Genomic DNA, 25,823 nt, shown 5'->3' on the forward strand with positions numbered 1-25,823 from the left:
TGGTCTGTTGAAGATAAGGTAAATAGTATAATGTAATGCATAGGCAATTGTGTAAGGAGGCTTTTATGTTTATATAATTCATATACTGTATACTCACCGTTAGTCGGCCCTGTGAGGGTGGCCATAAATACGATGTGGCCGTCAATTAAAAAAAATATTTGAGTCATCCCTTCTTTAAATGACAGATTAAAAATACATTCAAAAACAACATGGGTGATGTGCAAGAAATAAAGCATTTTTTGTGTCTTTTTATTCACTGGTGAAAATGAAGCAAAAAGGTTCTGATGAGCAACTTTGGCAATACACGCTAACCGGTAATTATCATTCATAATCCTTCATATTTCAAACATCACGGAGTCCACCTCTTTCACATAAGAGCTGCAGACGTACATGTTAATATGCCTGTTCATCTCCAACATTAAGTACAGCATCATTTAAATAAGTTATTGGCAAAAAGTATCCAAAATAGCAAAGTGTTTTCTTGGTACTTTGAGGAAGAATGGACAAAAAAATACTATGACTGTATAACAAGCTGGACGCATGAAAATAGAGTAAATAGAAACACCTACTGCTATAATACTTTTATTTTGACCTTGCAAAATATTGTAAATACATCTTTCAAAGATTAATGTCTAAAAACATATGAACAAGCAAAACCCTCCATGGTGGCACATGATATTAATTTGCAGAGTCACGGTTGACGTTGTGAAGTAAAATTTATTGTTATTGGTGCTCAGGGTGTTGCTTGTTCCTTCAACTAGCCTCATTACTTTACAACTAATACTTTCTTCAATATTGATGATTTTCTGTCATACAAAAATATCCTCAGCAGTGTTTTTTTCTTCTTTTATAATGACACCGTACATGATTCTATCACATCAGAAAAAAATCCAAATCACAAAAATACAAAAGTTATTCATTAAATACATACAGTATATTTGAAAAAAATGCATGAATTGGAGCTCCTGCTTATTGTTTTGGTTAATATTGCAAATTGCGATGTTCCAGTGCATGTTAAAGAAAATGATTATATGCAAAAAGGCATTTTAGGTAAGGTCAGATTGTTCTTTTATTCCACTTTACAGAAGACATACTGTATGCAGGACGCTGCATTGAAAAGATCTACAGTGCATCCATTTGCAACAACAAAACTATTTGATTAAAAACTAAACTCTGAGCTTTAAACGTACGATATGTTAGGTCTGATGCATAGACGAGATATTTAGGTTCAATTTGTTTTTAGGGTTCTAATTTGTATGACTTCAATTAATGAAAATAATCAGAAAAATGCAGTTTGCACATGTACAACAGAAATGTTTGTATAAAGGGCACAGAGTTAGGCTGGCCCTTCAGCTCTTTATTTTTGAGATACAAAATGACAAATAGTTGATGTTTTTATCATAGATATGCTACAAAACCTTCCTCGTGACGAAGGCACTTATAAAATACAGTATGTCCCTTATCCACCAGTGACTTGCAGAGTTTAAAAAAAAGAGCAATTTCCTTCCATATTTGTACATTGTGCTGATTTGGAGCTGATTGAATTTGTAGGAGACAAAGCGCTTGAGTGACGCACGGCTGCAGTGTGGTGGACTGAGCCTCACGACGGCCACACATCACATACATTCAAACTCATCAATGCGCTGCTTGGTGTTCCCTGACCGGATCTGTCTGAGGGTCTTGTACTTGTCTCGCCCCGCTCGCATGTTCTCGGCATGGATCATGTCGTTGACCGTCTTCTTGGTCTCGTCCCGAGCGTTGGCCAGCTCTGAGCTCAAAGCCTGGAATTACAGCCGAAGAAAGGCACACATTTGAAGAAGTCCAGTACTGTGTGAAGTTCTTAGCCTGACCGCATCATCCATGTCTCCAGACTTACAACAATTCATAACATTTATTAGGATTTTGGGGTGTGCACCATTTTCCCCAAAGTGTTTATTGTGTTTATTGAATGGATCCCCATTAGCTGACGCCAAGGCGACTGCTAGTCTTCCTGGGGTCCATATAGGAGCATACAAAATTTAAATACAAAGAATACATGCATTACCAGACATTATACAATGGAAAAATACAACATAAGATAAAAAGCTAGTTAAAACCAGTATTAAAATTCACGTCATGTGGGCAGCTGCAAAAGGTGTATCTTTAAAGCTGTCTTGAATGACAATTTACTTTGTGAGAGATTAATGTGAGGTGGCAACCCATTCCAGAATGATGTACATCTATACATGACTGTATGTTTGAGGAAATTGGTCCTGGGAGCAGGAAGTGTCAAATAGCCATTGCTGGCATTCCTAGTGTCATGAATATGTGTGTTGGTTGATTTTAAAAACTGTTTGTAAAAGTAATCTGGTGATTGATCTAAAATGATAGTTCGAAAGAACATTAGGAGACTACAATGCATCTTTTGTTCAACAGACAACCAGGACAGGCGTGAATGCATATATGAAATATTAGTGCGCAAAGAACATTTAAGTACCAGTCTAGCCGCTCTGTTCTGTACAAATTGCAGTTTGTTCAGGTCAGACTTAGTCGTAGCGGACCATATTATAGGACAGTAATGAAGATGACAGAAAACCAAGGACTGTATCACTTGAGCCATTGTTGAGGATGTCAAGAAGGTGGAGCACTTCCTGACCATGGCTAGACCTCTTCCCATTTTCATTGAAATACCATCAATATGATCGGACCATGACAGTTGACTGTCTAATAGCACACCAAGCAGTTTTGCTTTTTTGACCTGCTTAATAGGTATGTCTGACATTGAAATATGAAGCTGTGGGTCATCAACAAGCATATGCCTGGATCCAAAAAGAATGCTTTTTGTTTTGTCAATATTCACAACAAGTTTACTATCATTTACCCAGAGTGACACTCTCTCCAGGTCCTGATTTAAGTTATTTTGTAGGTCATTTAAGGTAGAGGCAGTACTGTATAGAGTTGTGTCATCTGCATACATAACCATATTGGTGTTTGTTGTAACACAGGGAAGATCATTAGTAAAAATAATAAAAAGTAAAGGACCTAAGCAGCTTCCTTGAGGCACGCCGCAGTAATTGTACTTGTGTTCAGATAGGCTACCATTAAAACACACTCTCTGTGATCTTCCTGATAGATAGCTCAACATCCAAGAAAGTGACATACTATTAAAACCATATTTTCTCAGTTTGGAGATCATTATGTTGTGATCTATGACATCGAATGCTGCACTAAAGTCAATCAGGACAGTACCAACCATCTTCTTGACATCCATTTGTGACAGCCAGTCATCAGTCAGCTGAGCTAAAGCAGTAGATGTTGAGTGACCTTGCCTATAAGCATGCTGGGAACACGACATCAGTTTGTTGTAGGTAAAGTAATCTTGAATTTGTTTGAAAACAACTTTTTCCATCAATTTACTAAGAACAGGAAGTATGCTTATTGGTCTACTGTTTTTACCAGTAAAATCTTTATTTTTGTCCTTGGGTAGAGGGATGACTTTGGCCTCCTTCCAAACCCCAGGACAGACTCCATATCTTAATGATTTATTAAATATATGACAAATCGGAGTTGATACATGGCATGCCGCAATTCTTAACAATTTGCCATCTAACATGTCCGTCCCAGCAGGTTTATCAGATGGCAGTGATAACAACAATTTCTCAATATCAGAACTACCAACTGGTACAAAATCGAACCAGCAGTTTTTACCCTTCATTATGTGATTTTCAATTAATGTGCATGAGGAGGAGCCATCAGAAGGCGTCATATTCACTCTCAGATTTTCCACCTTGTTTGTGAAGTAATTATTAAAATATGTAGCAATTTCCATTGGCTTAGTCAGGTAAGCTCCATCAACTTCTATATACGAATTTGTTTTACATGATGCTGATCTTCCCATTATTTGATTTAAAATTTTCCACAATTGTTTACCATCATGTCTAAAGTCATAGATCTTTGTCTGATAATATACCTTTTTATTACCTCTATTTATTTTAGTTACATGATTTCTTAATTTACGATAGATCATCGCATCAGAAAGTAGACCAGAAGAGTCCGCCAACTTTTTAGCCTGGTTACGTTGCTTCATAAGTGCTTTGAGCTCATTCCCTAACCAGGGGGCGCCATTTGCCTTGACAGTTGTTTTCCTGACAGGAGCATGCTTATCTGCAATCTGCAAAAATAACTTCATGAATGTGCTCAAAGCAGCTTCAGGATCCTCCTCAAGACACACAGTTTCCCAGTTAACATGTTTCACATCATCTATAAATTTTACTTCATTAAAATATTTATAAGACCTTTTATGTATTGTTACACTAGGAGCTTTGGAGAGCTTGGTCTTCCTCCTTATTGCAATTAAGTTGTGGTCCGTAAAGCCAAGAGCTATTGATACTGTTTTAGTGCATTTATCAGGAACATTAGTGAATAGGTGGTCAATGCATTTGGATGACTTTAGCCCATTTCTATTTATAGTTGATCTGGTTGGTACTGTAATGGTCTGTGTGAGGTTACAAGTTTCTTTTTCAGCGGGCACATAGCGGACCAATCAATGTTTGTGTCCCCAGTAAAATATATCTCTCTGTTCTCATCACTAGATTTATCCAACATCTTGCATATTAAATCCAGGTATTTTATATCGGCACTAGGTGGTCTATAGCAGCACCCAACCAGTATGGGTTTGGTCTGTGGCAGGTGAACCTGGATCCACAGGGCCTAAATATCAGCAAACATTAAATCATGTCTTACTTTCACAGGAATGTGACTCTGCACATACACAGCTACACCTCCACCATATCTTGTTCTATCATTCCTAAAAATTGTGTATCCGTCTACAGCTAATTCAACATCCTCAAAAGAGGAGTCAAGATGGGTTTCAGATATTATATATCGTCTGTTCCCTATTCAGATTTACGGAAACAACAGGTAGGAACTAAAGTGCAGACTGTATCGATAAAATAAATTAAATAGAAATAAAATGTGCTACTTTTAAAATAATAATTTGGTCCAATAATATTTAAATATTCATTACTGCAAAACATGAATTAATTTACATAATAAATAATAATAACAGACCAAATTAAATGTTACACAGACCACACAACTTCCTGGCAGTAAACCTGCAAAAAATGGTTCTTCTCAGGTTTCCCTTTGTTTACATTTTCACACGCAATATTTTGTTACACTTTAATAAACTTAAAAAATATATATGTTTGTTTTTGCACCTTAATTTAAATAGGTTATTGTTAAGTGTTTATTGCGAATAAAGAATTTTAATTACTTTAATTGTTCTCCATAATTGGGTTGACATTACCTTTCCTTTCTGCCTTGAGGGGATAATAATCAGAGGAAGGTTATATTTAACATCTAATATATTTTTATCCTGCTCCATAAAAAATATCAATAATTATCGATATCAACCTATATAAAAAACTTGCATCGTGATGAAGTTGATATCGACCAATATGAAAAACTTGTATCAGTTTCATATACAGTTTTCAGCCATACCACCCAGCACTATGTAGTACTGTGTACTGACTGGTCACGTGAAGATGTTAAAAAAAAATCCAAGTGCTGGAAGCGCTTTCAGTTCACCAGCAAAAAAACCCCTCCATAACCCAATAAATCATACATTTTATCATTTGTGTGAAACATGCATAATGAATAACAAAACATGGTGTTATTTAGGATGATTGTGAAAAAAGTCCTTTAATGGTAATTACATTTCCGCATTCCTTGGACTCATGCTGTGCAGATGCAGGCGTGCAGGAGTTCGAAGGAAGAGCGGCAATAAATTACGTAAACTACGTCCGTATACACACATGCATTAGCTTTGTGTGTTGTTAGCTAATGATAGCGATTTGGCAAAGTTTAGCTACTAGTTAGTTATCATAGATTGTATATTTTATTGTACAAAACAACAGAACTGCGAATCCTTGGTTGCTTCTCTGGGACTGTTTTTGTGTATGCTTCCTCGACTGACGAGCAATTTTTATTCACTGTCATTAGTACTGTATTTTCTGGACTATAATCCTGTACTTTTTTCCCACGCTTTGAACCCTACGGCTTATAAAATGGTGCAGCTAATTTATTATTTTTTCTTTTCTAACTGCCATAATGTTTTGTATTCAACAAATAGTGTTCATATAACACCGACAGAGACACAGAAAAAGTGTGTTATTGTTTGTGCTAAGGCACCATTTTTTTGGACGAGTTTGGTCACTGCAGGTGGTGCGGGTTGAAAATGTACTTCCTGTGTCATGCCTGGAACTGGATGTAAAACCTTCCAAAGCGTTTCTGTTCCGCCGTTTGTAAGTTTTATAAAATAACAAACAATTCATACTTACCAAACAGACACGTGTGATGTCTGTGAGAGTGTTTTCATGCATATTTGTACGGGCTATCGTAATGTAATCAAGCTAGCGTTGTTAGCATTAGCAAATGTGCTAACATGTTTAAAAATATCTGTGTTAGTATTATTAACTAACAATGGCATTTTTTTGTATTGCTTCAGTTTTGTAAATTTACCAAGACGTCACCGTGTAGTTATTGATTCTAATTAACTTATTGAACAGCAAGCTTCCGCAGCTAGTGGGTCCATGACGTTGACTTCTGTTTTGTTTGATCATCTGTTTTACTGCCATGTGACAGGCACATTGGAAAACAATTAAGGTATGTAAGTAAACATTTACAAAATATTTCGTACCAGTATATATCTGCGGCTTATAATTTGGTGCGGCTAATGTTAGTACAAAAAACTTTTTTCTTCTCAAATTCGGCCTTAAATACCGGTGCGCTCTGTAGTAAATACAGTGATTGTGAAAAATATAGACATTAGAAAATATATGTTCTGTTAAACCACTAATGATAACATAAGCTATGGTGTTCTGTTCTTGTTGTATATCACCTCCCTCCTAGTCGTCCACAATTGGAGTATTTGCAGACAGCCCTAGTAAACCCCTGCACCACAGCTATAAGTTTTTTTGTTTTTGTTTTTTTTGGGTCCTGTCCAGCTTCTCAGGCAAATCATATACCGTAGTTGACGTAGATGCCCATATCGGCTGTTCAGATTTACTTTACAAAAGAGAAGTGTAGGATACTTCTCTTGTTGCCTTATTTGTATTTGACTTTATTAAATGTATTTATATTATCATTTGGTGCAGTCGGGCTGGAGCAGGAGGGGATAGAAGGAGAAAAACTATAAGTTTGTAGTTCAGTGGAGCTAGCATATACACTTACATGATGCACAACTCTGTACTGACTACAGAAGACTGTAAGAATTGATAAAAAGTAGAACATGATAACCTCTGTCATTAAGAGACAATTTCATGGCTTTTTGCTGCCATCGTGTGGCCGTATAGTAGAACTTTTGCAAGTGTTCCTAGTTTATAATGTGTGTAAAATAAGTTATCTAGCTTGATTCTACTGAATTCTTTATCAAACAATGTTAACCGTGTACTAAAATACAAGATGTCCGACTTACGAGTAGATGTTTCTGCAAACGCTCATTCTTCTCCGCCTCTGTCATGCGCTCTTCCTCGCTGCGATCCTTGTACGCGGCCGCAGATGTGAACTCAGCGCTGGCCTCTGCACTGCTTTCGTCGTTCTCATCGTGCTCATTCTCAGTGTTGATGGGCTCCTGAACATGGACCACCGTCACTTTGTTTTTGAGCTCTTCTTTGGTCTTCTCCAAGTCCTCCTGCACCATGGTGGCCTGAGGGAAGGAAACAATACTCACTTGGTCAATCAGGGCTAAAAGGCGGGCTCTATAAACTATAACTAATGTACTATATTTATGTCTGTATTTTGGGCACTTTAAAAAGGTGTTCAGCCATTCTAATGACATAGCTCTGCCTTTAAAAAGATGATAAGACATAGGGCCGGATTTACTAAAAGTCTGCATATACTAAAACACGTGCAAAACTTGTTAGCACACAAAGCTGATCTACTAAATGTGTGCAAAGTGGCAGAATTCGGCGTGCAATCCATTTTGCGTCTTTTTTTTTCTTCATTAATATGCAGAATATATGCTGATCATCAAAATGCCCACAATACTGGGAGGAGAAAATGCAGATATGTTAAACAGCACACACAATGTGATTTATCAACACTCAGCACTGTTTTGTGAGCACTATTTTGTGTCTGAAAAGGACGTGCAAACTGACACAGTTCTACACACGGCTGTGAAAAAGGAGTGCTCGCGCTGCAAAGACGCACGATGGACTCAGAAACGTATGACATCCTTTTAATTTCATAGCTGCTGGATGAGTTCAGGGGCTGATTAAAAAAATTAAATTTATGCTTTTTGGTGCGATTTAATATTCTTTTGTAATGACGTTTATTTTTTTACTTATATTCTTACTAACATATATCCTATATAATAAAAACTTGTTGAAGTATTAATTTTTTTGCATCAGCGGCTAAAATAAAAGAAACAAACAAAAAGTGGTGTCAATGTACAAACGTTTGTAGATGCACTGCACGATTGCTTCTAAAATGCCCGTAAAAAGTGGTAGATGTTTACTGCTTGTTTGAAAACATAGCAAACATGAATGGCAGTAAATGAGTGTCTCTGTGATGATGCCCTGTATAGTACACAGCTACACACAAAATCCTCATTTAAATAAGGCAGTATGCACCACTTTTCAATTGCACACGCAGTCTTAGTAGATCACACGCAAAAACGCCTACTAATAGTAAACATAATCTTATAAACTGCACACGCTCTATAGCGCGAGGTATTTAGATCTTAGTAAATTGCATTCAAAATGCTAAAACTAATCCAAATATAGGCTAAACTATCTAAACCAAGTTGAGTGTTATTGGTTACAAAGCTAATTAGTGTAATAGCTAAAATTATTAAATGCATTTTGGCGTACCGTATTTTTCGGACTATAATGTGCACTTAAAATCCTTTAATTTTTCAAAAAAATCGATCGTGCGCCTTATAACCCGGGGCGCTTAATGTACGGAATAATTCTAGTTGTACTTACCAACCTTGAAGCAATGTTATTTGGTACATGGTGTAATAATAAATGTGACCAGTAGATGGCAGTCACACATAAGAGATATGTGTAGACTGCACTATGACGCTAGTAAACACCAAAACTTTAAATGTTCCATTGAGAATATAGAACATTACACACAGCGCTCAAAAATCTGTCAAAAATGTTTTAGTACAACTTTGAAGCCACACCACTGATGGATTGTCGGTGCATTACGGCCACCATAGTCAGATATAAGAGTATTAATATGGTGTGAGTATAGGGACCACAAAATGGCACCCATTAGCAGACATATTATATGGCATTTTGTTTTGCAAAGTTATGCAAAACCAACTATTCTTACCTCTTGGTACCTGCTGATGTTTATTTGGGATCTGCATAAGTCCTGAAAATTTGCGCGCGTCCGTCATTGTAGTTTGTGGCGACGACATAGTCGATAAGTTTCTTCTTTTTCTCTATCTTCTTGTTATGGGGCATTCATCCTCTGCTGTTGCCATTTCTAATATAAAGTAGCTTAAAGTTCTAACTTATATCTGTCAGTAGACTCGCTATGAAAGCGCTAAAAACTACCGATGTAGTGAGTTTATGCAATTCACCCACAGAACTTTAGTTATTAGAGAGTTCCGGTCAGACGGTTTTTCACAGGACACACGTTGTTATTACACTTGTGAGCCACGGATGAGGAGATGCTGCTCCATTTTTTATTTGAGTAAAGTCTGAATATCATTAAAACAGTTAGCTCCATCTTTTGACACTTCTTCAACTCCTGTCCTTGCACGCTACAACAAAGATGACGGGGAGAAGATGCTGTCGAAGAGGAGCTACGTAAGTAAGACCGTCCAAAAACAGCGCATCCTGAAGTGACTGTCAGAAAGCGACTTTAAGATGGTCTGTAAAACATAATCTATGCAACATTTTGACCAAAGAATCACAATTACAGGTTATGTAGACCACAAGGAAATGTTTTAAATTTAGAAAAAAATCATAATATGACCCCTTTAATGCGCCTTATAATCTGGTGCGCCTTTTGTATGAAAATAGACCTGAATAGACGCACTCATCAGCAGTGCGCCTTATAATCCGGTGCGCTCTATGGTCTGTAAAATATGATAAAGTGAAAGAAGCACACCTTATGTTGCCACAGCACTGCCTCCTCTTCCTTCTTCTTCTTGGAATCCTCCAGAAGGGAAATCTTAGATGTCAGCTCAGCTAACTCAGTGGCCTAAAAACACAAATCCAATTTAAGTTGTTTTTTTTTCATTTAAAGCAGCAAAACAATAATTCCTGCACTTCTATAACTGACCAGGTGCTCTTGGTTCTTCATCTGGTTCTCAGACTGCTGCAGGAGCGCCATCTTGGCGTCTTCTGCGCCCTTCAGATCCGCCTCCAAGCGCTCAGCGTCCACCTGAGCTCGCTTTCTCTCCTGCTCCAACTCGAGAGCTCTCATTGTTTGCTCTTCCAGCTCTGCGCGCAAAATGATTCAACGTAAGCTTTGCTGCAGCAGAACAATCTTCTCCAACATACAGACCACACACCTTGTTGGGCCCGTTTAGTCTGCTCCTCAATCTGCCTTAACCGTTCCATTAAGTCTTCTTTTTCCTTTTCGATCTTCTCCTTTTCCTTTTCTGCAGTTTCCCTTTTCCTCTTTTCATTGTCCAGCAGAGCCCTATCGCAAAGAGATAACATATTTTTACACCACTGATTAGCGCGACTATCTTAATGTGATGACAACGCAGTCATCACATAACAACGCAAGGGTCTCCTACAGAACTGCAATCTATTTGTGGCAGTGGGTTGCGCCACAGATTTGCATAACTGCCCACGAAGCATGATATTTTTTTGGACACGTAATGAGCAAAAAAAAAACAAACATGAAAAGCAAAACAAATGTGTTCAGAAATACTAATTAACTTTTTTTCTGTCGCTTCTTTTTGTGTTTTTGTATATCACAAGCAAGGCAAAGCCGTCACTGTGCTTTTACATACACTTTCCATGGCTAAATTGGACCCTAAGCAGAATTTTGTTTGGAGGCCCTGCCAATCCCATTGCAGAAAATGTTCACACTTTATTCATTATTATTATTAACTTGAATTTAATTTGATGTATGTTTGGTACTGAAACAAACTAATGGGAAATAAAGTGTTCAATAATTTCCTTTTTTTGTGTAACATTTTACACAATTAAAACATAAACATAACTTCCTGAGTCAACTTCAACCTGAGCTCAAACCCGACATGAGTGCCTTACTAAAACCAGCACATTAAACCCTGCTCGTCGAGAATAGCCACACATGCTAGTCGCTTTTTTAAATTAGAACAAGATCTGTTGACCAAATATATTTAACACAAAAGGAATTTGACTCGGTAGACGGTGCTCTTTGTTCGATGCAAGAAACAAAGAAAAACAACTACAAAACAACAAAAGACAATCTAGAGGTGTCTGAATGCGTGCTCAATATAGCAACTAAGTTACAAGTCCTTTGTCTTCTTAATCTCTGGCAGACCAGCTGTGTGTGAGGTGCTTAGAAACAGAGTTATGGTGCCATCTACTGTACAGAGTTGTAATGATAAGCTACATTCACAATCTAGATGTATTTGTGGTGATGCGTATGGAAACACTGCAACAACTCTATAAAGTTAGGGTTAGTAAGATTAGACCATTTATCACATCCAAGGTTTCTGTGTCTAAACACAAATGGGGACGGCGTGGCGCTGTTGGGAGAGTGGCCGTGCCAGCAACCTGAGGGTTCCTGGTTCGATTCCCACCTTGTCACGTTCGTTGTGTCCTTGAGCAAGACACTTCACCCTTGCTCCTTACGGGTCGTGGTTATGGCCTTGCATGGCAGCTCCAGCCATCAGTGTGTGAATGTGTGTGTGAATGGGTGAATGTGGAAATAGTGTCATAGCGCTTTGAGTACCTTGAAGGTAGAAAAGCGCTATACAAGTATAACCCATTTGTCATAAATGATGTAATATGCAGCAATGTTGCGGCTCATCTCAGCTAAATAAGGACTGACTGCATGTCACACCTTAATGATATAATGTTTTTAGTCAAATGTCTTTTCGGAGAGTGGGTGTGTGATGATGATTACCGTTCCATCTTCTTGAGATTCTTCTCCTCCCGGGCCTGAGCCTTCATCTGCTGCACTTCGATGGTGTCGGGTTTACGGCGGCGCATGTACAGCTCGTGATTTCCCATGCACAGAGACAAAATGCGCTTGTTGATGCGCAGCCTCGGAGCGTAAAATACAAAGTCCTGTAAATGCAAATTAATATCTGTAACTGCTTTCATACGTAACGAGCCTTTTATTTAAAAAGTCAACATACTGGTGCTTTCTTGTCAATTGGTTTGATGACAAATTTCTTGTCGTTGAAGGAAATATTCCTGATTTCACTCCAAGGAAATCCAATTTTGGGTGTCATTCTGTTGAAAACATGCATATACTTTTCAGTATGGGAAATAGATGTCAAAGCTACATTGAATGTGTGTCTTCACTTACTTATCATTCTGTTCATAAATGTTGAGTCCCAAAGCATCCACTCCCAGCCACAACTCTGTTCCTTTCTTATTCTTGATGTTGAAGTAGTTGACTCCATACATCTCCAGGTCTTGGGCAATCTTCAGGTACTCCATCATGGATTCCTCTCTGCAAACACAAAATATGTGTTTTAATATCAATGATTTTGTTTTAGACATCCAAATGCTACAGCAAAATCACTGCCTGTGCTCCAATAATCTTTTCTAGGTCCTCTCCTCTTCATTAGTTTTGCTTACCCTCGTTTTATAACTGCTCTGATTATATGTATTTTAATGAAAGGAGGGTCTCATAAAAATAAATAACCACATCATGAAGGGTTCACACTGGCTGGTAAATTCTGGCCAGCAAAAAAATTAACTGAGGGCAAAAAATTGTTTTGTAAATGTGTCCACCCTGTGATAGTATGGTGAACTATCCAGGGCGTTCCCTCCCTCATGCCTGTGTCAGCTTTGGTTTATTTTGACTATGACAATGCCTCTGAAAGAGTGTGTGTGTGTGTGTGTGTGTGTGTGTGTGTGTGTGTGTGTGTGTGTGTGTGTGTGTGTGTGTGTGTGTGTGTGCGCGCGCGTGTGTGTGTCGCATCTGGGATAAAGTGTATTTGTATTCCACTGTGGGAACTAGATGGATAACATTCAGCTGGTGTTTTTTTTTTTGTTCTTAGTACACAGGTCACCATTTTATTTAAAATACCTCCAAAACACTTATCTGTAACAGGATTGGAAATGTCAACATGACATATTTCAATAAAGATTCAGTCAACATATGAACCTTTATATTGAATTATTCATTTTAATCTACAGTATTGTTTAAATTGGAAGATGTTTTGGGATACATTGGAACCGTCTAATATTTGAGATGATTGATAATATCGACCGACTAAAATGATCCAATTTTGGCATAAACAGGAGGTACCAGACAGTGTTTCTCACAGATTGCCAATATACTTGTGGGGGTGTCATCATAATATTTGCATAATCTGTGATGATGCACAGATTTGCTTTAAAAAGGCAATAAAATATCAAACATATATTACAATGTGTGTTATTAATAATTAGTATTAACATACATTTTTTTCTAATATATTGTTTGGGTCTATTTTTTAGTTGTTCCTGCTTATTTTATTACTACAACGTAACACCGGCTGCACTTTGTACACCTCTGGTTCATTGACACATTATTCTGCTCTCCCTGAATGTTGGAATTTAGTTTGCCAAATTTGTGAACAGTCTTGAATTATAGATGAAAAAATAACTCTAGGTTGTTTATTGATAGTCTCCACAATGAAGTTACAGTAAAACTAAGAACACAAACCATTTGCCTTGCAAATTGTAAATATGCAGTTTGCATTGGCTGTAAAGCGCTAGTTATGTGAGGAGGGAGTACACCTGTCAATACTTCTAATCTAATACCAAGTCAAATTCGTTGTGTGTTAAACATGCCTGGCCAATAAAGCATGTTCTGATATCACATCTCAGAAATACTCACTCAGAGTCACATGCAGCATTTATGCAGCAAAATACAGACCGGCAGTACGGAAAAAAAAACCTTTGCGTTTCATAGTTTGCAATTTACTGTGTGTGTCACATAGAAATATGCAGCTCTCCAAATTGTTAATATGGTTGTCAGCTTTATTTAAATGGATATTTATTCATGACCAGTCTTACTTGTTGGTCAGTGTATGTTTTGATAATCCAATTTATTTTCACAAATGGTAATTGAAAAAACAAAAACAATTTGTATTTGAATTTTATTTTGAAATACAAAATAAAATTCAAAAACAAAATGTTGTTTTTTTATGTCGAAAAGCAATAACTACATCTAAATCGGTTTAATTTTCATTTTATATACCAAAAATTAAAATCACCAGTCAGTAGAAACTAAAAAAAAGACCAAAAACAGATGTTTTAATATTCCGACGCTGGAACTGAAACTTGCTATTCAGAGATGAGACCGCGGATTGGCCTGGACTGGTGATTTTTATTTTTGTTATATACTTGTTATGGAGAAAAGAAAAAATATATATATACGTGTGTGTGTGTATATATATACACACACACATGCATATGTGTATATATATACACACACACATGCATATGTGTATATATATACACACACACATGCATATGTGTATATATATATATATATATATATATATATATATTAGATATAGTTATTTTCAACACAAAAAACAGAATGCTTTATTTTTCAATTTAATTTTATTTTTTGTAAATCAAAATTCAATTTTCATTCATGAAACGAAAATTCAATGACCAAAACATACACTGACCCTTGTTGACAGTAGGAGAACATGTTACTTATATTGGTCATGATTTTTTTTAAGGACAATTTTGTTGAGAAAAACTATTTCAAATAAATATAGCACTTTTTCTACAAATTGAAGTATTTTATTGTGAAATGCATCCAGTGGCGTTGCCGTAAAAGAAGCATAATGTGTTCATTCATGTCACGAGATGTGACTTGAAATTCGTTTGAGGGAGAGGCTGCTGCATATACCACAAATGAAGTGGTGGGTCAGTGTTGGCATATTGGGTATCAGTAAGAAAGACAAGATTTAACAATACACCATTTTTAAAAGTATTGTTAACATATTTATTCAGCAGTATTATGACACCATAACTTATATTTCAAATAGCCATAAAATTATATCATGAACTCTGGTGCCTTGGACAACGCATCTTACTAAAGGGGGCTGGCAAAGGAGAAAATGCAGAAGCAGAAGTACTTTGGTACACACAGTACTTGCATAGTGGAGTACATATAGTTCAAGTTATCATTATAATCAGCTGAGAAGAACGAGGAAAAGTGATTACCTTATCATTCCTTTGTGCTCTTCATGCCACACTTGAATCCTCTCCTCCCACTGTTCCTTGCTGAGTTTGTGCTGGTCCAGGACTCTGATGACACAAGTGGTCAACCATAAACAAACTGGTACATACATCTTGATGTATCTTGTGTGCTGTGTGGTAGGAGTTACCTCTGAGGGAGCAGATGTTCATTAGACAGATAACCTGCCGTGTGGACTTCCTTGTTGTAGTCCGCATACTTCGCTTGCACCGCATAGGAGGCCAAGAGGACGGCCGTCTCTGGGGGGCAGTAGATATCATCATTTAGGATTCCCTCCTTCACCTGCAGGAAGAACAGCCGCTGGGTGGCATCCTGGATTAACTCCTCAGACACATCCTCAGGAAAGAACTTGGCACGGAACTTAAACAGCAGCGGACTCTCCTTCCTCACATCTTGGGCAGTGACCTGAAATGAAAATTCAATTATAGGTGAAATAGCAACAAAGCATACTGAAATTTTAATGATGTTTGCTTTGAGGCAAATCAATGAAGAGCTCACCTTCTTATTGAGCTTGAGCCACGTGGACAAACCCTTGGTATCCTGGTACTGGAGTCCAAAGTACCAAACCTCCCTCAGCCCGATGGTCTTCACCACCTGAAAACATAAGGAAAAATCAATGCATGCAATCTCTAACACTGCTTTACCAAGATCACCACTAACTTACTTGTGTGCGGTTTGGGAACAATTACAAATGATATTCAGTTTTCCTACCTGGTCAAACAGTTGCTTTCCTGTTGTCGTGGGCTGAATGGCAAACTCCAGTTCTGCATCCATCGTGGTGACTCGTACACTAATCTGAAGTAGACACAAAATAGAACAAATTAACTAACCAGAATCACATTAACATGAAATCAAATCAAAATTACTTTACCTCATTATTTTTCATTGTTCATTTATTAGTGGCGGCCTGCTATAGATACATTTGGACCGCCATGAGTAGATTTGGTGCTACCTTTTGGGAACTATCCTTGTTTGTACACAAGACTTTAATTAAAAAACCTACTATTTTGAAAGCAGCACCCGGTGCTCGTTGAGAAAAGCAGTATGTGCTTTCCTGTTGGAGTCTGGTGATGAGCGTTGCCGGGTTTCCTCCAGAGTAAAGCCATTTGTTTGCAATTGAATTTACTTTAATAGGTTTTAAAATTGAGTACAAATCAAGTTGCAGACTCAACATCAAACCCAATGGATACAGCAGATCATAAGCAATAATTATTTGATTGGTAAACTAATCTATTAATAACTAATCTAACAAACATCAAAATAATCTTTAGTTGCCGGCCTTATCTGAATTTGCGCTAAATAAAGCTGGCAAAAGCGATCTCCTGCTACGTCTTCTAATTCTCTAGCAGACCAAGTGCACATGAGGTGTGTTAACAAGCAGAGTAAAGATGCCTTCTCCTGTACGGAATTCTAACGACACGTTAGATCCACAGACAGTTCTAATATAATTTGTTTATGAGCGAGGGTGAACAGGTAGCGCCAAATTTATTTGTGTCGACTGCAGAGTAGGGACAGGTGATGTGTACTAAATTCTGTATTGCCATATATATTGCAACCTCCTGTAATAATGATATAGTATCATCACAATACATTATTTGGTACATGAATGAGAACAGAACCATTTCAAAACAGGTTACAAAAGCTCCTAATTTGGCTACTAAAGTACAGTGTAACAGGAAAGTATTCATAGGGTTTCACTTTTTTCACAGTACACACAATGCAACATAACGACAAAGTGAATACCGGTACTTTTTTTTTTAGAGAGAGATTTTTACTAATTTTATAAAAATAATAAAACAAGAAATTACATGTACAGCCTTTGACATGAAGTTCAAAAGTGAAATCTGGTGCATCCAGTTCCAACTGATCATCTTTGAGATAGTCCTACAGCTTAATTGCAGTCCACCAGTGGTAAATAGTTGGTTGGACATGATTTGGAAAGGCACACCTGTCTATGATTAAGGTCTCATACTGGACAGTGGAAGGAATTGTTTGTAGACCTCAGAGACAGGGCTGTCTCGATGCGGGGAAGGGTTTCGAAAAATATCTGCTGCCTTTAATGTGCCAATGAGCACAGTGGCCTCCATCATCGTAAACGGAAGAAGTTTGGAACCACCAGGACTCTTCCTGGCTGGCCGTCTAAACTGAGCGATCGGGGGAGAAGGAACCTAGTCAGGCAGGTGACTAAAAACCTGATGATCACTCTGTCAGACCTACAGCATCCTCTGAAAGAAGGACAACCATCTCTGCAGGAATAAACCAATCAGGCCTCCTGGATGGTAGGTGGCAAGACAGAAGCCATTCCTTAGTAAAACAAAAAGCACATGGCAGTCCGCCTGGAGTTTGCCAAAATGCACCTGAAAAAACTCTCTAACCATGACAAAACAACATTATCTGGTCTGATGAGACAAAGATTGAACTCTTTGGCGTGAATGCCAGGTGTCCCATTCAACCTGATGGAGCTTAAAAGGTGCTGCAAAGAGGCATGGGCGAAACTGCCCAAAGACAAATGTGCCAAGCTTGTGGCATCATATTCAAAAATACTTTGGGCTATAATTGCTGCCAAAGGTGCACCAACAAAGTATTGAGCCTTATGTACATGTGAATTGTTAGTTTTATATTTTTAATACATTTGCAAAAAGCACTAAAAAACACAAGGGAAAAACAATCTATGCAAAACACTGAACAAAGAACCACCATTACATGTTATGTAGACCACAAGGAAAGGTTTTAAAAATCATAATATGACCCATTTAAATTATTTCTTACTATTGGCTCTAATTTAAATCATTTGAGGGGTTGTTTGCCCTCAAAGTCCTCCTGTGTCCAGTGACTTATTTTCTGAGTTTGTAAAGAACAAAAACTACTAAACATAATTGGATACTAAAAAATATCAATCTCACCACTGCAGTATCGACCGTATAATGATATTATTCTTAGTATCGTTACTGTCGATATTTGCATAAATCCGCCAACCTTTGTTTATGTTTAAGAGCTCTAGCTTGCGGTTAGCATATCCTCCTGTGGTGTGTATTGTAGCATGTTTAGCTACTTTCCATCCTTCATAGAGGATACTTGTAAGAAACGCAGTTTATTTGCCGTCTTGGAGTCGCAGATTACTGACTTAAAAGTGGCTTGGCACTGTGGATGTACGTGAGCCGATAGCTAGATAGCCACATTGCATTGAGGACACATTCGTTCGCTTGACCCTGTCAAATTTGCAGGACACAGTTACAAGGTGTCTTTAACATGCATTACCACCATAGCATTAAAAGTTGAAATGTTTATAATTTTTATTGTATATCATCTATATCATGTAAATTAAGGTATGGGAAACACTGTCATGTATGGTAGCCTAGGGAAAATGCACAGTATTCTTGAAAGACCAGTCAGTACATTTATTATAAACTTTAAGCATGCACTCTGGACTGAATATTTATGTATTAAAATGTAGATTATTCAACAATGTGCATGTGTGCGTATCTAAAACTAATTTCACAGTGATCATCACAGTTTATAAGTGAAAAATTATATTTTTCCTCCAAGTAGATTCCATGAAAGAACATGTGTGTGAAACAATTCATGTGCCCGTCTGGTCCGACCCCAGCATGGAACTTATCTACAGGAAGTAACCACATCCTCTGGTGTCGAAGCCTTGTGAGGCCTTTTCTGCTTCACCATCAGGAGAGTGGCCTACTTCCTGCCATGTATCAAGCATTCAGTTCAATGCTATGCTCTCTGCCAAGAAAACACTAATACACCTATTTGTAGCTGCTTTGTAACCACTGAGGAACTTCCTGTTCAAGTCAAGAATGCACTGAGCTCATATCATACATTATAGGAATATAATACATATACATATTTCCTGATTTTCAGAAAGAAGGGAAGGGATTTTTAACTTGTACTGTGAAAGCCTGCATGTATTCAACCTTGTCTGCCTGTCTCTGAGGTCACCCAAATATTATATCTACTTGGGAGTCAAAAAAACTGATTGTGTGCCTGTTTGTTTCAAACTGTCTTCTTAGAGTTGATGAAAACAGCATCACACATGCCTACTGGGAAATAACTGCAGGCTGAGGCCCACGCCTGCCCTGAACAACAATGGTATGCATTATTTCCTGGTGGTAGGGGCTGACAAGCGTTGCGTTCTTTCCCATTCATGTCAGCAGAACCCCATTTAAAGCTCAGGACACTTGCCCCTCTGTCACTTCCTGTCATCGCCAGCAGTTAGGTTGCGGGGCAATCCCGGTCGGCACTGAGGGTCTACAGAAAGGCCTACTACAGCATCATCAAAAGACTAATATGTCGACAAGAAACAATTAAAAATTTATTTCAGCTCACTATGACTCCGGCCGATTCATTGGCCAATGTTGCATGAAAAAGGAAGCACGCGGCTACATTCTGTGCTTGTGTTAGGGTGTGTCGCCCACACTATTCTTAGCGCACACTCACCCCCGCCCTCTCAGCCCACGTGCCATGTTTCCATGCTTTCGTCCTCATCATTTTACCCATGCCAACTCTACACTGGAAGCTGACTACATTTTTCACCATGTATATACCATGCCGGTGACTTACTTGACAAATACCTGTTGTCATATGCTTTGACAATGATAAATCTCCACTTACTGCCTTTAACTTTGTACTTTTTCAAGGCAACATTTGCTTTATTATTACTTTAACCATGGCTTTAGGTTGATGCACAAACAATCACATGGCACTCTAATATTCCTTTGATGTCATACCAAATAATAACTTTCTAACACTAGAAATAAAATCCAACCAAAAATGTTAAAATGCACAACTGATATTTTGAGAAATTTTGGTTTCTAGAACGTTGTGGGCAATTAAAGTTACCTTAAGGGTCTGGTTGGCTTTTTGGTTCCAGAGAGGTGCAAATGGCAAGCATTTTTTCGGTTCCTACAACGTTACATATTAAGTTCTTTGACTGTTACCGAATGTTCTGGAATGGCAATGCTTTCAAGTCGGCATATTATTTTCATACCAAATTAAAGAGGGAAGTTTGCCAAACGTAAAAATACAGTACTTACTGCGATAAAGCCATATTTTCCAGGGTAATCACCATGGATGCCCGCACACACCAACACACACACACAGACACACATTGCGATGCTTTTTTTTTGCCACACAGTAGAGCGTTGATTGTGACGAAACAACAATCCATCCATCCAAGCATTTTCTACCGCTTCTCCCTTTTGGTGTTGCGTGGGATGCTGGAGTTTATCCCAGCTGCATTTAGGCGGAAGGCAGGGTACACCCTGGACAAGTCGCCACTTCATCGCAGGGCCAACACAGATAGACAGACAACATTCACACTCACATTCACACGCTAGGGCCAATTTAGTGTTGCCAATCAACCTATCCCCAGGTGCATGTCTTTGGAAGTGGGAGGAAGCCAGAGTAGCCGGAGGGAACCCACGCAGTCACGGGAAGAACATGCAAACTCCACACAGAAAGATCCCGAGCCCAGGATTGAACCCAGGACCTTCGTATTGTGAAGCACACGCACTAACCCCTGTTCCACCGTGCTACAACAATCATTTGTACCAAAATAGCACTTGAGTTTGCATTGATTAAAGCAAGCTATAACAGACTGAACACATAACTTTAACTACTTCAACTTTAACAACCCCACCTACACATAAGACCCTGATGACAATGCAATTTGAAGTATAAACGATAAACCGTTGATTATTAAGAGTATGTAAAAGTTTGACTATTACCTTGTTTACTTCCCTGATGATGTTGTTAAAGTTTTTTGATCAATCAGAAACATCAAGCAGCTAAAATGCGCCAAACATGATAAAGTGTGGAGAGTGTCTAATTACCCACCATGCACTATAATGGATTTATAAATGTGTAATTTTAAATTATATATACCGTATTTTTCGGAGTATAAGTCGCTCTGGAGTATTAGTCGCACTGGCCGAAAATGCATAATAAAGAAGGAAAAAATGGTAAATGGGTCGTACTTGTATAGCGCTTTTCTACCTTTTTTTTAAGGAACTCAAAGCGCTTTGACACTATTTTCCATTCACACACTGATGGAAAAAAACAATATATAAGTCGCACTGGAGTATAAGTCGCATTTTTTGGGGAAATGTATTTGATAAAACCCAGGCTGAATAAGTGTACGTTATATGACGCATAAGTAACCAACTGAGAACGTGCCTGGTATGTTAACGTAACATATTATGGTAAGAGTCATTCAAATAACCATAACATATAGAACATGCTATATGTTTACCAAACAATCTGTCACTCCTAATCACTAAATACGATGAAATCTTATACGTCTACTAGACGTATAAGAGACAGCGTCTAGTCTCTTACGTGAATGAGCTAAATAATATTATTTGATATTTTACGGTAATGTGATAATAATTTCACACATAAGTCGCTCCTTAGTATAAGTCGCACCCCCGGCCAAACTATGAAAAAAACTGCGACTTATAGTCCGAAAAATACGGTACATGTTTTATAATGTCCACAAAGTTCAATGAGCAGGAAGTGTGTTATGTGCGACCGTGTGTTAACTTTATTTGTTGGTTATACTTAATTAATATGAGTGGGAAAAGTTGTTTGCATTGATTTATATGAGGTGATGCTGTGCTCTTTCCACTTGAAAATAAAACTTGTGGTCGTTAACTAACGTTTCCATTGACCTCCACGCGAGGACAGCAAAATATTTCCAATAGCTTACCAATTCGTAGGAGTAAAAATTTTGGCAAAAATACACCGTGGGCCAACCTTTTTGTTAAACTTATGATATCTCGCAGGCCGCACTGACGACTTCGACGGGCCTTAGTTTGGACACCCCTGATTTAGTGTGTAAATTATGTAATCTGCGTCATTCACAAGTTCAACATAGCCCATACGTCCTCTGCGCACGGCAAATCTATGCCACGCACAAAATTTAAAAAAATAAAAATAAGCGCATAACAATTTTCAAAGTAACTGACAACACGCGGCCACAGCAGATAAAACGGTTTTCGTCATCGTTGTTCAATTATTGTAACGTCTGTCGAGACGCTTTAAGGAGGACATGAATTCCTTCAATCACTTTATTGAGCAAAACTCTTTATAGTTGGCCATAAACACATGACCAAAACATTGGTAAAAAAGTTTCTATCTAGCAATACTGGTCATTTTCTGCCGTACAAACCAAACTAAAACCAACTTTGTCATTTGTCATATCAACAGCAGTCACTCGCTCACTTGCGGCAACACATGCACATAAGGCACTTAGCCCGTGACGCTTTTACAGCCACACAAAAAGTCAGACAACTCCAACATCACACAAAATGTGTAATTCCACAATAATTTACCAATCAAATGTGTGCTTATTCTACTGTCCTTTATTGAGAATCTTAATTTATAAATATTAATCATGAAATTATGTTATTATATTAAAGAAATACTAATAAAAATATATATTTTACAAACAGAAAGTTACAGGGATGTACACATGATTCCATGCTTACATCTCATTGTGCAACATGTGAATGTTTCCATAGGAACTAAATGCGATATCTGAAAGGGGTACAAATTATTTCCAAAGCAGGACCTCCACCCAGACATACAATACTAGTACATAGTTCATGAAAAAACAATATTTGTTGTTAATGTCATTGTAAGTGGGCCAAAACACTTATATTAGAAAATAATCTCATGGAAATGACTGCTGTCATTTCATTTATAATAATAAGAAATGTAACTTGTTATTTAGTCAGGTTTGAGACAGGTGTGCTGCTGGTGTGCCGTTGCTCACATGGGCTCCACTGAGTGCTCAAGGAGTTTTTGCGTTTGCTCACACACATGAAAAATTAGAGAGAACATTGCCCTCAACTAGAGTTGCGTGCTATCGAAGATATACGATAAATTTAGCCAAAGATAGAGCTTTCAATACTATCGCAATAATGCATGTTGATGACACGTTCTAGCTGTGTCCTACAAACGCCAAGCACATGAAGGCATCCTCAATGTAGCATCCTTGCTAGCAAGTTTACATCACCTCTATGGCGACAAATATCAATCAATCAATCAATCAATGTTTATTTATATAGCCCTAAATCACAAGTGTCTCAAAGGGCTGTACAAGCCACAACGACATCCTCGGTGTCGAATGGGTCTGACATAAACTGTTTCTTACAGCTGGAGGAATAGAGGACAAGGAATAGTTCGCACCATGGGAGGTTACAAAAAACCACTAAGCAGGAGCTCTTGAATCTAAACAGGGGAGGCGGGTCAATACAAACATCAACAATACCTAGAGTAGTATTAGTACTCTATATGGTCGATACTACAGTACCGGTAATAAAGTCGATATTCTTTATCATCACAAAAACATTTTTTTGTCACTTTTGTTATTTATGAACTCAGAAAAAAGGAGCCAATAGTAGTTTCTGCTTTGGTTTAGTTATTTTGCACTGTTGACTTTATTATGCATTTTGTATGTAATAAAAAGGAATGAGGAAATAATTTAAATATTAAGAAATATTGTTGGGCTGCTATCCTGTGTTTTGTTGGGATTACAGTGGTGATCAAAAATGTCATTATTTAATGATCCTAAAATGTTAAGTATGAACAAATTTGCAGTATCAATCAAAACTAAGAATTAGACCTGGGTCTTTTTGTTGCAGAAGATTTTAAAAAATGAAAAATCTATGTTTTTTCTCCTCTTGCTCCTGTTTATTTTTTGCCCTCAGTAGCTTCCGCCCTCTCCCTTATTTCCTTAGCGGAGATTCACACACCTAGCAAAACTTGGCTAATGCTAATGCCAACTAGAGCGAGGTGTTTCTTCTAAAGAAAAGTGTTGTCAGTGGTTTAGATTTGCGGCAACAGGTATGGAACAAATGACTGCACGCCGCAAAGTTCGTTTAAAAAAGGCAGCAGCACAACAAACTTATTCCAGCATCTGAAAATGACGCATTGAGACAAGTGGGGAAAATGCAACTTCTTATGAGGCGAACAAGAACATAACAAAAAACAAACTCCAGCTAAAAAGCAGTTGACTGTATTGGAATCATTTACACAAGGTACCATGTATGATGAGAAAAGAAATGCACAGAGCGATCACTCAGTATATGTCCATGCAATAAATCAGTCCGACTTCTCAAATAGTTCGGCTCTAAATAAGCCTCCTACAGCCCATGGAAACACCTTAATCCGATCGTGTTCGGTTTTTGAAAAGTCGGACTAACACACATGGATTATGGGATTGGAAACCAGATCTATCGAGAAGGGGTGTGCGGCAGGAGAGGACCTTTAATATTGCGCATGCGCCTGTCTCAAGGCGCGGGAAACAACCCGGAAGCAGACACCATTCAATAAATGCATAGCAATAATCGTAATGAAGAGGAGACTGTTTATTTGCTTCACAAATTAAAAGAACAAAACATTTTGAAGTGTTTTTATGGTAGAAAAAAACAAAAAACATTTATTTAAGAAGGAAGCTAAGGGAATGTACAATGCTGGCGTAATTCGGACTCCCGAACAAAATACGAATGAGATGTAACAGAATGAAGCAGGTATATTAAAGGCAAATAATAAACTGTACACAAACCTCTTTTAGTTGCATTTCTGCAAGCCCACTGATTCACTTTTCGCACAACTGGCAAAATAGTCCAGAACAATAGCTACCTTCCTCTGGATATCAATTGGGGCACAAACGGTCTTTTCCTTCGGATTTAAAACTCCTTCCATCGATCCACAGAGCCTTTTGGATGAACTTTGAGACATTCGAAAGTTTTGTTTCCATGATTTTCGTCTGAAAATTCCTTAGAAAAAACTCTTGGTCTTTCATTCGTAACGCATTCTAAGATACTTTTTTGAAGCAGTCTGCTATTTAACGTCAACATAGCCATTGGAGACGTAATACTTGTAATCTGTGCCAATATTACAGCGGACACCAGTTATAACAAGTTATAAGGATCCGCAAATGGCTAGGGTGACGCCATTGGTCAACCGGAAGAACATTTTTATATGTCCGCGCTATTGTCTTTGATTCAAGACAGAAGTAATGCCTCCCAGAAGAAGCTCCTAATTTAGCTCTTTGAAAATGATTATATCTGGTCGAAAAAGAACAACATTAGAAGTGTATGCAGTCACGTTTCTATGCATTAAATTAGTCTGATTTCTCAAATACATAGTTCGGTTTTCTGTATTTTCACAACTAGATGTGATGTCCCAGTGTCCATACACTCTCTCCTATGGGACTAATGGTCATACACCATGTGCCTCTGTACACTGGGGGGCGCTTAATTCCTTTTAGCGCGGAATAATGCATTGCTTTTCCGGTTGACCTATGACGTCCCACCAAATTAAGAATTACCGCTAAAGCCCAGTTCTTTCTGTACTTGATGTCTGCTGTAATATTGGCACAAATATTACATCTCTAATGGCTATGCTAATGTTAAATAGCA

At 37.9% G+C, this 25,823-nt stretch overlaps 1 protein-coding gene across 2 annotated transcripts in view; it reads right to left on the reverse strand.

The window, feature by feature from the left end:
- Positions 1–1,314: 1,314 nt before the first annotated feature.
- Positions 1,315–25,823, reverse strand: part of LOC133650602 (moesin-like) — a 34,335-nt gene continuing 9,826 nt past the window's right edge. Inside the window, exons 2-13 of one of the 2 annotated variants that reach the window (XM_062048035.1) lie at positions 16,093–16,176; positions 15,880–15,975; positions 15,512–15,786; positions 15,348–15,431; positions 12,478–12,624; positions 12,305–12,401; positions 12,070–12,233; positions 10,514–10,644; positions 10,282–10,442; positions 10,108–10,200; positions 7,457–7,687; positions 1,315–1,781 (exon numbers count right to left, since the gene is read on the reverse strand). In XM_062048035.1, coding sequence (XP_061904019.1) covers positions 1,617–1,781; positions 7,457–7,687; positions 10,108–10,200; positions 10,282–10,442; positions 10,514–10,644; positions 12,070–12,233; positions 12,305–12,401; positions 12,478–12,624; positions 15,348–15,431; positions 15,512–15,786; positions 15,880–15,975; positions 16,093–16,176 — 1,728 coding nt within the window. In that variant the 3' untranslated portion in view covers positions 1,315–1,616. Of the gene's footprint in view, positions 1,782–7,456; positions 7,688–10,107; positions 10,201–10,281; positions 10,443–10,513; positions 10,645–12,069; positions 12,234–12,304; positions 12,402–12,477; positions 12,625–15,347; positions 15,432–15,511; positions 15,787–15,879; positions 15,976–16,092; positions 16,177–25,823 lie in introns of those variants that run through there. The other variant, XM_062048037.1, reaches the window with a different exon arrangement.

The sequence above is a fragment of the Entelurus aequoreus genome, linkage group LG05 (assembly GCF_033978785.1).
Source record: "Entelurus aequoreus isolate RoL-2023_Sb linkage group LG05, RoL_Eaeq_v1.1, whole genome shotgun sequence".
NCBI classification, from domain to species: Eukaryota; Metazoa; Chordata; class Actinopteri; order Syngnathiformes; family Syngnathidae; genus Entelurus; species Entelurus aequoreus.